At 39.0% G+C, this 13,515-nt stretch overlaps 1 protein-coding gene across 15 annotated transcripts in view; it reads left to right on the top strand.

The window, feature by feature from the left end:
• Positions 1 to 13,515, top strand: part of dgkza (diacylglycerol kinase, zeta a) — a 194,775-nt gene that overhangs the window by 99,709 nt on the left and 81,551 nt on the right. For 7 of the 15 annotated variants that reach the window (XR_005008007.1, XM_036583973.1, XM_036583976.1 and 4 more), the window contains exons 2-4: positions 1,803 to 2,719; positions 6,358 to 6,466; positions 11,511 to 11,612. Coding sequence is in view for 14 of the 15 variants with exons in the window: in XM_036583973.1 (XP_036439866.1) it covers positions 1,860 to 2,719; positions 6,358 to 6,466; positions 11,511 to 11,612 (1,071 nt within the window). In the remaining variant the exon portion in view is untranslated. The remainder of the gene's footprint in view (positions 1 to 1,802; positions 2,720 to 6,357; positions 6,467 to 11,510; positions 11,613 to 13,515) is intronic. The other 8 variants (XM_036583974.1, XM_036583977.1, XM_036583981.1 and 5 more) reach the window with 3 other exon arrangements.

Below are 13,515 nucleotides of genomic sequence, written 5' to 3'. Positions count from 1 at the left end.
CCTAACCACAGACAGGTGGATTACATCTGTATTGTGGTCCCGCAGAGATGTTGGGTCAAGTTTCGGTCCTGCTCAGCAGGTTATATTTCACCTGATTATGGTCAGTCAAACGCTCGGAAACTCAGGCTCAGGGATTTAGATGATGCCATCAGATATTTTGATCAAGTTTCTCCACTGATGAGCTAAATTAGGAATCACTAACAGATTGGGTTAAGTTTCTCTATTGTTGTTGTGGACCTCAGGTAGCTCCACCCCAAGGACAGCATAAAGGTGGGATTAAAGAGCAGCACTGCATTTGGGTGCCTATGTGTGTGTGTGGGTGTGTGCGAGAAATATCTTGATCAAGTTTCCATTGATGCAATAAATTAGGAATCTCTAACAAATTAGGTTGAGCTGAGATTCTATAGACCTCTGAGGTTGTGTGATCATTTTGTAGTTTGCCATTACCATCCAGATAAATCCTAGGTCTAAGCTGTCTATGAGAATTAATGGTGTTTTTTAGTACTTTGTTCTGTGGTGAGTTCTGAAGCTGAGACATTTCACCCAATTAAACTCCCCCCCCATACACTGTTTTTTTTTTTTATTTTGAGGTTGTTAGGGAGTCAAAATAGTAGTATTGTTATGTACACTATATACTACATGCAAACCAACACCTCATTCATTTTTTCCACTGACAAAAACAACTTAAGGCCCATTCACGTCATTCATGTCAGTTTTTTTACACACCAACATAATCTTATGAAAACAAACACACACATATTAATACAGTCTGATGGACTGTGATGGTGTGGAAAATTTAAAATAGGAGCCAGCTCAATTTGCTGCATCATCAGGATGCATTAAAAAGCACTGGCTGACTAACAATCACCAATCAGACAGCCATTGTCCTGGATGCAGTCCAAGCAAATGTGCAAGATTCCCCCACTGACATATGAAATACCTTTAAAATTGCCAAAGTCCTTATAGAAAAGTTTGTCTGCTCAGCAGCCAGTTATTTCTAGTCATGCAAGATCAGGCTTCTATCTCTTTGACAGGGGAGAGATCTATAACCTGAAACTGAAGACCACATTTTTGACAATCCAGCAACAATCAAATTCCTTTTTTGGATCAAAAAAGGCAGAAAAAAACATGTTTTTCTGGTTGTTCTGGGTACTATACCTGTACATGTCTCCACAATTGGAGGGGGTTCCCGCTTGTGGCTTTACCAACAAGTTAATTTGCTCTTTTTATTGAAATGTGAGGCTTTCTCTGTAAACCAGTACCAGGTTGATCATTATCAGCTATCCCATTCATTTTTAACCCCTAATCTGTCTTCTTCTCCTTTATAATGTCTATGGAATTGCTCAGGATTACAGCTTTTGTTGTTTTGCTCTTCTCTTTACTTTAAAGCTAATGCCTGAACTATTTATGTTGTCTTTTTTGTAGACAGAGGTATATACCCAGTGTGTGCACCTTGCAGCGCTTAAAAAATGATCCATAGTCAAAACTGCTTGAAGAATTTATTTCTTGTTTTACGTTGTTCCTGCATTCTCAGGGTGTTTGAAAAACTTAATGTGAAGTTTCTACTGTTTTTTCTTCCCTAAAAATGCATACTTGATAAGAATAGGTCTTTAGACCTCAGAGTCCTTTCATGGGCATGTCACCAACTACAAAATGATGCATGACCACAGAGGTTTGTTGTAGTTTTGGATCTCATGTAGCCCTACCTCTTCAGTAACATCAAAAATTGCATTTGGGTGCCATTGCGTGTGGTTGTGTGTGCTGCAGCTTGCATGCTGACAGATTTACTCTTGCTCCTACAGAGCCCTCTTTGGGAGGGACTACTTGTGGCGCATAGCCTCTTTCCCCTCTGAGACATCATGGACATGTTTTTCCGCCGCCATTTCCGCCGAAAGGTCCGTGAGCAGGCTGGCCGCCGGCGTTCGAGTGTGGCTGTGCCGGCCAGTAAAGCACGGCGGCGCTCCAGTGCCGGACTGCCCTCTGCTGGCCTGGCTCAGAGGCGCAGGTCCAGCATCCAGCTGCAAGGTGCCCTTCAGGCAGCCAGTGGTCAGAGTGGAGGGCCTCTAGTCAGGGACCGGCGTTTTGTCCGGCGCCGCTCAAGCGGAACCACAGCCTGCTTGACCCCTAGGTTTTCCCTCCGCAGGCGCCGGGCAGCAAAACACCGTAGCATCCACGCCCAGCTCTTGGGGCCATCACTGCTGTTGGCCAGCGTGGTGCAGATGAGTGAAGAGAAGGAGACAGATGAGGGTAGTGAGGGAGGACAGTCTGCCTCCTCTGAAGAAGACGACTCGCAGAGCGATGACTGCTGGGAAGATCCTGACAAACTTGGGGCGCACCCCAAGGCAGAGTCAGATGAATCTCCGTCCTGGTTGGCTCAGGGTCTGGTAGATGGAGACAGCCTTCAGCCCCGCCCAATCATCCGTGCGCCGCGCTGCCTTCGGCGGAACTCCTCCCACTTGCTTCCTGCTGATGCTGTGTACCACAGCCCTGCCTACTATGGTCTGTATGGTCGCTACCGGAGAAACAGCCAGGTGTGGAGAACAACTAATGTGGGGATCGGCGGGGTTTGGACGGGGAGGCGGAGCTCTGTGGCAACTCGGAGAGGGTCAGTGACTAATCACAGAAAATACTCCCCTTGGTGGCCGGACCCTGGACTAGCAGGCGTGCTACAGGGGACGTACTATGACCCCCAGACAGACACATGGAGTGGGTTTCTCTCGTATGTAAAGCTTAAATATTGTTTGTGTCTGTGTGTGCTTGCGCATTTGCAGAGGACAGTGTGATGTGGAAAAAAGAGAACGGAAGGTCTTGACACTGAAACCTGCTAGGCATCTTCCTAACTTGTATCTTTGGCACACTTTGTGTGTACCTGTGTGTGTGTGTGTGTGTGTGTGTGTGTGTGTGTGTGCGTGTGCGTGTGCGTGCGCATGAACTAACAGACAGCAGAGGGCAGATGTTATATATTGTTGATGTTTGTGTGGTGACTAGTCCTTGCACTTTATCAGACACAAGTATTTCCTTTGAGAACATGCACTCTCACTCACTTTTTCTCACCTCTCTCTCGCGCGCACGCACACACACACACACACACACACACACACACACACACATCAAACAGATCTGGGGGGTGCATTATGGAGTGGGGTTTTTTTTGGGGTATTATTTTATTATAGGGATATCTAAACTTCACAGTATACATTGTGGAAATGTCAGTCACTTTTATACAGCATTTCACATACTGTGCTGCACCAAATCCAGTTAAACAGGCCTAATTTATACTTTCTTTATAATGAAACATGTAATGGTTCAGTGTTCTCAATATCCACAATATGCTCAGAAATGCATTGTTTATGGCAATAACACCGTTTATCAGGATAATAATAAAATATGAGCTGTATTGCCCACCTCTACTCATGAGCCACGGGAAATCAAGAGGGCGAGCTGTGGTGTCATATTTCCAGAAATAAATAAAACAAATAAAAGAATTGCTACTCAGTCAACGTAATGTCGCTTGTCACTCACAGTTGCTTGAAAACAAATTAAATTAATTCATTGACATTAGCCATTCACAGAACAATTAGAGCCCTCCAAAACCTCTTCACATCCGTACCACTCACGCTCGCCTTATTTTTGGTCCACCATGGGAAAAAAAATTGAGCAAGGCAACTGCATTTAAAATGGACCAAATAAGTACTTTGTCTTCATATGTGACACAGATTTGTTGTTAAAACACACAGAATCTGATATTTTCAATTCTGGTTTGGGTCATTTTCATGTGCAGGCCTAAAATTCAACACATATCTGCGCATATCTGATATGTGCAGTCATGGATAAATTACATAAATCCTCTATTTGAGTAAAATTACTGATACACTTTGTAAAATATTATGACTAAACATAAAAGTCCTTAAAGTACAAAAATGCTTGTTTTACACATAAGTATTTAAAGTAAAAGTACTGCAAGTTATTCTGTCTATTAAATGTATTAAGCTGTCCTGTTTTGGTGGCTGATAAGCCCTTGAGCACACCATTGCTAACAATGGCATTTCCATGGCGAAAGTAGAAATTCTTGGTATTCTTTGGATCAGCACATCCTAAAGGTCAGAAAGGAATTAACAGAAAGATGTTCATTCTGCCTTTAAGTGCTAAAACATCCGCATCTCTAGTCAGGCTAGTAGCGCTAAAGCATACAGATCAGTCAAAAAGTGAGAAACCCCATCAAATAACGATCAATGAAGATGACATGGAAATAAAGGAGCAGTGGCCACTTGCTAAAACATCTTAAGTTAAATGCTTAAGGCATAAATTTAAAGTTGTAAATTAAAATTTTGCGACTGTCAAAAACATAAAACTTAAACTCATGGTCTAAAATGAAATGTATGGTTATGATTTTTTTTTTTTCACTTTCTAATTAAGCATTTCCCTGAAGAGATTTTTGAAGGTTTGGTTATGTGAGGAAGAAGAAGAAGAGCAGGCTACTCATTCACAATACTGCAGTTAGCCAATAGGCCAGAGTATATGATATATGACGGTATTTGAGTTTGAAAAAAAAAAAAGGATGACCCGATGACACTGCCGTGGTGGATACTGACACATCAGTAGGCTGAAGAAGGTGGTGGCAGACTGGCAGTCGTTAAAATCATGTGGCTAATAAACTGCTTTTGTAGTTCTAAGAAGTCATCTCAGGATAAAGTTAGATATGGCAATGTTTTCATGATTCTGTGTCCACTCATATTTAATTGATTAACTAGGAGCAAAAAGTTACTGAAATTACCAAAGTTCAGCGCTAGGGGAACGCTGTTTGCCTTCTCGTCTAGTTACTTCAAATCGTTTGCTTTACATTGTTACCAAATAAGTGAACAGTGCATGATTTGCAAGTCGTCATACTTTAAATGTCAAACCACATATTGAAAAATTCATGAATGTAAAACAGTGCTGCTAACTAGGAGAGGGGAGCTGATTAGCATTAGCTTCGCTAGCATGCTAACAGCTCTGCCCACCACAGAACATGTGATTCTGGCTGACTTAAGCACTGTCACAAGTTTAGATGATTAAAAAATAAATCATTGTTAAAATCCTAGAGAGTGAAGTCGAGCAACTGCTAAAGGCACAGAAAGGCCTTCAACTTGTTACGTAGCGTTGATAGGCTACCTTAACGTTAGTTTAGCAAGCAGGCTACATTCTCAAACAGTACCCCACACCACAGTACAGGCTTGACTCTAAAAGTTGGTGCTTTTTTGGTGCAAATTTAAATGATAAAAATGTTCAAGAGAGCAAAAGAGTAAGAGTAGGCCAAAGTCCAAAGTGTTCTGTGGTGTGTGCAAAGAATATGAAGCTCTTAGCTTTTCTGAGGTTTTTCTTGGCTCTGATGTCCCTCTTTTTCCTCTTGGTGCCACCTATTCGTGAACACCTACACCACCAATCACTGAGCCCTTCCGTTCAGACATGAAATAAAAATTTAATACGTCATTATTTTTAAACGCCATCATCATTTCTAAGTACTGTGCGTGGTATTCATAGTATTTGATTGCGTCATTAAGAAGATCCTGTTGCCATGTTGGAAGGCAAGCTGTAACTCTGCTCTAATAGAACTCGCCTCATCACCGTAACTGTAGCTACAACCCTGCTGGTGGCTGAAGACCAAAAGCAAAATAGAATAAATAAAATAAATCGGGATAAGCACAATAAACATGAAGTAGTTTGTGGATGCAGTCTCCAGAAAACGCTACAAGGAGAAGATTAGCTAGATGGATTCATATAGCCTGCATATCTCAAAAGTTCAGAAAATTTCCATCCCTGAGATTTTGCAAAAACGATTAAAAGTGGCTACCAAAGCTGCTAAAGCTCTTAAATAGTAAACTCATACACATAGATAAAGCTGAAACTAGTCTCTTATTTGCCGGCTTACAACTTTTTCCTAAAATAACTAGAAATACTTTAATAAATACAGATACTTGGAAAAAAGTACTTAAGTTCAGTAATGAAGTATGTTTATTTACTGTCAATCATTAGGTATGTAGCATTTAATTTGAAAAGTCAAATTGAAATTCATCTGACTTTTATATCAATCATATTATTTCCATGCTATTAGGAATGAATCTTATGGAACGATATATATAAAGGGCAGTTAGTGGTTGCTAGTGTTGCCTCCATGTTGTTTGTTTTCTAACAAAGTGACCTGTTCAGACTAATGTAAGACATAGCCAAACAAAATATCAGATTTGAGCAGGAAATCCGAATTGAGCACTTAAATTTGCAGAATGAATGCAGCCAAAAGGAAGACTACAGTACTTCTTTTGTATGTACTTTAATTGACTATTAAGAGTTTTTTCTGTTTTTTTTTCTTTGTGTGCGTAGGAAGGCTATAGCTAAATCTGGCCTACAGCATCTGTCGTCTCAGCCCAGCAGTTCAGTGCTGGCCAAGTGTGACTCGGACAGAGAGATCCGCAGCACTGTGGACTGGAGCGTGAGTTAATACACTACACACACACACACACACACACACACACACACACACACATGCACACGCACACGCACACACACACAAACAAACGAACAAACAGAGAGATTCTCCACGTCACATACCTTGCAGGCAATGGCATAGTATCAGTACACTCATCTATAATAAACACAGAATAGGGTGCAGTATTTTGCATGTTTGCACATTTAAGGTAGTAAATTAGTTTACAAAGTAATCCAAACACAAAAGCACAGAAAAAAGTCCACATTATACAAAGGGTGCACACACATTGAGACCTTTTAATAAAGCCCCATAATACAGCTGTTAACAGGGTTCTTTGAACAATGCTGTATAGAATAGGAGTGTCCAATCTTCATTGCATTCCAAACACGCAGGAACACACCTGATACCACTTGTTTAATCAGTTGGTGTTATTCTTTAAACAGCTGATTATGTATGCTCCTGCTTTATTGGAGTGAAAACCTGCAACCGCAATAGCCCTTTGTGGATAAAATTGCTCAACCGAGCTATAGAAGAACCACTTTTGGCTCCCGGAAGATCCATGTTTTAAAGTGAGATTTCTGAGTCTGTAGAACCTGGAAAGCAGGGACATAGGAATTGTGGACCAATGCTAATGTCCAGTATTTTTCATGTATATATCTGCCGATGCCATTACATAAACAATCTTAAAATGTAGAAATTAGAACTAGATCAACCTAGATTAGCAATATAGAAAAATGCAGAGGGTTACAAATGCAGTAAATTGAACAAAATGCAGACATTTTACCACAGTAGCACAGCATTACCTAAATGCTCTGCTCTTCTGGAGTAAAATAAAAATGAATAAATATGAAATCATCAAATATCGGTTTCAAATATCAGTCAAATCTAAACACTGTCTGATAATCCTTTTGGCAGTTTTTTTGGCAGTTAAGATTACTTGATAAAAAAAAAAATTGATTTTAATTTACTTTGTCAATGAGTTGGTAGTAATTAGTTAGCAATTTACATGATGGTAAGTGATGGGTACTCAAAAAAAATCCATTACAAATTACTAATTACTTCTCTTAAACTGTAATGTGGTAACTTTAAAGTTAATGTGAATCAAAAATCTAAATGAATTTTTATCCTTTAATGTGATGCATTTCTGAGTTAAACAGGCTACTCGGCCCAGGAGATAATTGTGGGTGAGACATGATTTTATTCTTCACGATTTGACTGGATTGTGAAAAGATGGCATTCTGAAACATAATTTAAAAAGGCCTCACTTGTGTTAATATGAATTTAAAACCATAAGTCAGGTGCAAAAACAAGAATTGAAAGTGAAAGTGAGAGAGCAAAGTCAGAAGAAGAAAAGGAGGTTGCCTTCTGACATTATGTACATACAGCCGGCAATAGAGGTAATGAGAGGTGTTGCTCTGTGAATGGTCAGGTTGGTGGAAGGTGGAGGGAAACCATGCTAAGATATTATTGGTTAGTATAATTTTTACCTGCTGCTGGAACATGGTGACACAACCAAATGTCAGAAGGTGTTCAGAGGGAGTAAAAGTCAATACACTTCGATAAAAAAATCAGAAAAATAAGAATTTTGTATTTCGAATGATCTGACACAATGGATTGTGCTTAACCCTCGTAATATGTTCTGGGTCCAAATTGACCATTTTCAGGTTTTGTTGTCTCTAAAATACCATTACACTTTATAATTTTAGTGAAGCTTGATGAGTTCCTCAACAGTGATGATTACCAATTCAATGTTTTTATAAAGTCTCTACACCATTTGGGTACAAAGATACTGTTCAGGGTCAAATTTGACCCTGTAGTTCAAAATTAAAAATGCAGCAAGGAGACACGATGCAAGTGAGTTTTATTATAGTTTTAAGGTTTTACACACATGCACACACAGACATGGGAACTAAATATTTCTCGCAGAGAGAATAATCCAGACCGACTGGGGGACGATATAGAGTGCAGGTCAAATGCAAGCAAGTGAATGTTATGACAATAGCCTGTAAAATTTTACACACACACACACACACACACTCAGTCTCTCTCTCTCACTCTCTCTATTTCTCTTTCTCTGTTTCTCTTTTGCTCGCTCTCACTTGTACTCTCACACGCTCTCTCGCTCACTTACACACACAACAGCCTCATACAGATATAACAGACTCACAAACATACTCTCTCTCTCACATTCCAAAAAAGTTGGGACGAGGGCATGTTTACCACTGTGTTTCATCACCTCTTCTTTTAACAACACTCTGTAAGCATTTGCGAACTGAAATGTTTTCCCATTCTTGTTGATATAGGATTTCAGCTGCTCAACAGTTTGAGGTCTCCTTTTTTGTATTATTCATTTCATAATGCGCCAAATGTTTTTAATACAGAGCAATACTGTTGTAATACATGCAGAATGTGGTTTGACCTTGTCTTGCTGACGTAAGCAAGGCCTTCCCTGAAAAAGACGTCATCTGGATGGCAGCATATGTTGCCAAAACCTGTATTTATTTTTGAAGCCTTAATGATGCCTTCACAGATGTGCACGTCACCCATGCCATGTGCACTAATGCACCCCTAGACCTTCATGAATACTGGCTTTTGAACTGTGTACTGAAGCTTAGTGGTCTTTATCCCAGAGGACGCAGTGTCCATGATTTCCAAAAAGAATTTCAAGTGTTGATTTGTCGGACCACAGGACACTTTTCCACTCCCCTCAGTCCATTTTAAATTAGCTCGGGCCCAGAGAAGGTGGCAGCATTCTTGGATCCTGTTTATATTTGATTTCTTTATTGCGTTTTTCAGAAGTGTTCCTGAGCCCATGCAGTAATTTCCTCTACAGAATCATGTCTATTTTTAATGCAGTGCTGCCTAAGGACCCAAAGATCGTGGCCAGCAAATACTGGTTTTTGGTCTTGTCCCTTGTATTCAGATATTTCTCCTGATTCTCTGTTTGTTTTAATGTTATTATGTACCGGAGATGATGAAAAGCAAAAGTTCTTTGCTATTTTATGTTGAGAAGCGTTATTATTGAATTTGCTTGTTCGGTCTTTCACAGAGTGGTGAACCCCTCCTCATATTTACTTCTGAAAGACTCAGCCTTTCTCAGATGCTCTTTTTATACCCAGTCATGTTACTGACCTGTTGCCAAACAACCACCAGGTGTTTTCTTAGCATTACACAACTTTACCAGCCTTTTGTTGCCCCCGTCCCAAATTTTTTGGAATGTGTTGTTGGCTTTGAATTTAAAATGGGCAAATATTTAAAAAAAAAAACAATAAAATTTCTCACTTTCAATATTTGATATGTTGTCTTTGTACTATTTTCGATGAAACATAGGGTTTAAATGATTTGCACATCATTGCATTTTGTTTTTGTTTACATTTTGCACAGCGTCCCAACTTTTTTGGAAATGGGGTTGTATGTTCTAAGACTATTTTGAGCTGATTTAGCCATACAGGGTCAAAATTGACCTGCAAACATAGATGATGTAACCACTTTGCGAACATATTAGGAGGGTTAATTTGACCTCATCTTGTTACTCTATATCGCTATTGTCGGAAGAAAGCCTTGTATCTCCAAAATGATAACTTTACAGGAAGAGAAAAAAACATACGTTACTTTTAATGTATGTCAATGGAACCAAACTTTTTTCCAAGTCCTTTTGGGCCGTTTCTTTTGGTCCATTCATCATGGAATTTACACGTAATGTACAGGTTCCTTTGAATTATGTCAAAAACTGAAAAACGTCAAAAATGGAGATATGAGGTTTTCTTTCGACAACAGTGATATATTACTTCTAAATGAATCTAAAACCCATACAAATATGTATCAACTGGAAAGTACAAAGAAAAACCCAATAAGAAATGAAACAAGTGAGAAATCACATGAAAAATCATTTAAAGGACCTGTCTGTATCTGGCTTTTACAATCAGCCAGTTATACTAGGTTAAAATATAGAATAGAAAAATAGAATCTAGCCACTAGACATAGTCTTAAGCAGCTGCTTTAAAATAAAATTTATATGATTAAAAGTTAAGCTTTCAGATCTGTTCCTGAATGAAATCTGAGTTTGGCCTTTTTAGGTGAAGTTGGGCATCTCTTTTTCACACCACAGGGTTTTTATCCATCAGTTTCATAGTAGCATGATTAGATGCTTCACTTCCTGCACTCATGCTGTGCTGCTTGCATTCACAATCAAAGTCATGCAGTCAGCTGTGGCATGTACAACACACACATAATTTACATATAAGGTCAGGCATGGGTAGTAAATACTCAAGGTATTTACGATTTAAATTCAACACACACATGAGTAACACAAGTACAAATTACACAATTACTGAGTTGAAAAGAATTACAAGTAGTTGTTGAATTTGGGTAAGGAAAGCTAGTCACATTACAATAATGTTACGCTGTACTGCATTACTCCCAGCACTGATGATGATGCAAATCCTTGCTTTCAGGACTAAACCTTATATCTCCAGTTTTGTTGTTTTTCATTTTTTGATGTAATTTAAAAATGCTATCTGTCCTTTACAATGTGTTAACATTTCATGATGGATGGACTAAAAGAAACGGTCCAAAATTACTTGTAAAAATTTGTTAAATTAACTCTCATTCAATGTTAAGAAGGTTTTTTTCTCCTGTAAATGTAACATTTTGGAGATACAAAGTTTTGTCCCAACAGTGACAATGTTTAAATTGTCCTACTGATCAGTGAGAACAGAGCTTGATGAACACGTCCATGCATTTTTGCCGCATAGTTTTGTTGTATAATTTTTTTTACATTACAGTTATTACAAGGCTTCCTTTTTTGTCTTTTTCCTGTAAAGACTTTTTTAATCTTTGACATGCTGTTCATAGTTTGTTATTATTCAGTTAATTGCACTTTTACCATTTGGCCTTTCATAAATTAACAAAATAATCAGTGCTTGACTCAATTACTTCACTACTGATATAACTGATAGTGAAAGTCCTAGAAACAAATAATGTAAGTAATGTAGCATTTTCAATTTAACATAAATTGAGTATGTGTTGTGTTCACATTTGTGTGCAGGAGTCGGCAGTGTATGGAGACCACATCTGGTTTGAGACCAACGTCTCCGGAGACTTCTGTTACGTTGGAGAACAGCACTGCTACGCAAAGACACTGGTTTGTGTGTGTGTTTGTGCATGTGTGCATTTTAGCCCATGATGCCATTCCAGTTCTAAAAGCTTCCTCACAAAAACAGAACAGTTAAAAAAAGAGATAGAACAAAACGAGAAGCTGTGAAGAAAACAACAGAGATGATAGCAGAGTGAGTGGAGGAGAGAGGGGAAAAAAGAGAGAAGGAATGAGTGGAAAAAGGAATAAGCAGAGTTGTGAAGGAGAAAAAACCTGGCAGCAAAAAGCAGACAGGTGAGAGATGATCAGCAGAGCGGAATTAGGGAAAGAGAAGGAGGAGATGAAAAGATGAGAGAGATATTTTGTACTTCAGTCACAGAATTCTTTCTGATCTCTAGTAGAAGAGCTTCCTTATGCTTAGCCTGCAGCACTGGATCCGTCCAACTGTGTTTCCTTACATAAACACAAATGCTGCCATCTGGAGGTTCAGCTTGAAAATGCATTGAATAGTTACTGGATTTGTCAGGAACCTATGGTTCAAGATTGTGTTTGCTGATGCAGAATTCATATATGACAACCTTTAGAGACAGTAAACCTTATATTAACAGCCTCTGACCTGTAAAAATTCACCGATACCAGTATAGAACCTTTCTAGCATTGAAATCATTGTCAGCCACAGCATTTATCCTGTTTTGATTTTCTTTTACTGTGATATATTCCTTTATTTTTATTTTATTTGATAGTTGACATCTAATCAGGCTCTCACACACAGTTAAATACACATACAAACACAATCAAAGTCAGAGAGACTGAGACCAAGAGAGAGGCAGGCTAGGTTATGTTCTGCGATGAGCTGAGAGAACAAAGTCTATGATGATGTAGCTTAATCTGTAAGATGAGGTTGAGGGGCAGGTGTTTGCATGCAATTGTATGCAAAAGTGTGGAAACTCCCTGTCAAATGTTTTGTTGATTTTTTGTAAGTGAAAATAAGTTAATACAGGGAGATTCACGTGAAAGAGGCCCCGAATATTCTGTTGTAATTCCCGTTAGGATGAAGCAATCTGAACCAAAAAAATACGCTACATACCTTCATAAATGTGTAATTGATTGCATTACATGCAACGCTGGAAGTGATCTTCGAAGGGGTACGGGGGTATGCACCCGGAAGTTGCAAACAGAGGTTAAACATCGCGATGGCTGTCTGACACCTACCTCATCGCTCCGACGCAGGGGCATCTCTGCTTGTTCGAAGCTCCATATACTGAGGAGCACATTGCACGTTGTTTTGTTCAGATTGCTTCATCCTAGTGAGAGTTATTACAGAATATTCGGGGCCTTTTTCGAGTAAATCTCCTTGTGCTTCCTCTACAGGGAACAAACTCAAATATTTTCAAGCGTTTTTCTTGCAAATTTTCGTGCACAGTTTTTTCAAAATAAAACAAATATAAAATGTGCCATTACTTTTGCACAGGCCGCATTTTAGGTTTTTAGTTAGTTATGCTCTCCGTACAACTTATTTTCTCTTACAAAATTAACATGTAATTTGGCTAGGGGAGCCCAAACTTTTGCATATGACTGATTTTACTTAAGCTACACTCCAGTTTTATTTATTTATTTTTTCTTATGAGGGACAATGAAACTAAACTCCAATTCCTCAAAGGACGATCTGATTATTACAGCACTTTTCCTTATTCTGTTAAGTGGCGATCTGATGTCTTGGCTACTCTTCTTCATCTGGTTTGTTTTATCTGTGTGCAGTGTGCATGATAAAAGAATTTCACGTAAATTACTACGCCTATGCTCACCTCACCACCCACAGTTTGATCAGATTCATTTTTATGCCAGGAAGTCTAAAACAGAAAGTGAAAACCTATCTGACTTTGACAGAATTATTGTTGGTAACTGGACAGAGTTAGAGGGAGAACTGTATTAGTCGAGATTTCCTATGGTTATACAG

This window comes from Colossoma macropomum, unplaced genomic scaffold, assembly GCF_904425465.1.
Source record: "Colossoma macropomum unplaced genomic scaffold, Colossoma_macropomum, whole genome shotgun sequence".
Taxonomy (NCBI): Eukaryota; Metazoa; Chordata; class Actinopteri; order Characiformes; family Serrasalmidae; genus Colossoma; species Colossoma macropomum.
The sequence above is the reverse complement of the archived record's forward strand: the minus strand, read 5'-3'. Positions and strand labels throughout refer to the sequence as shown.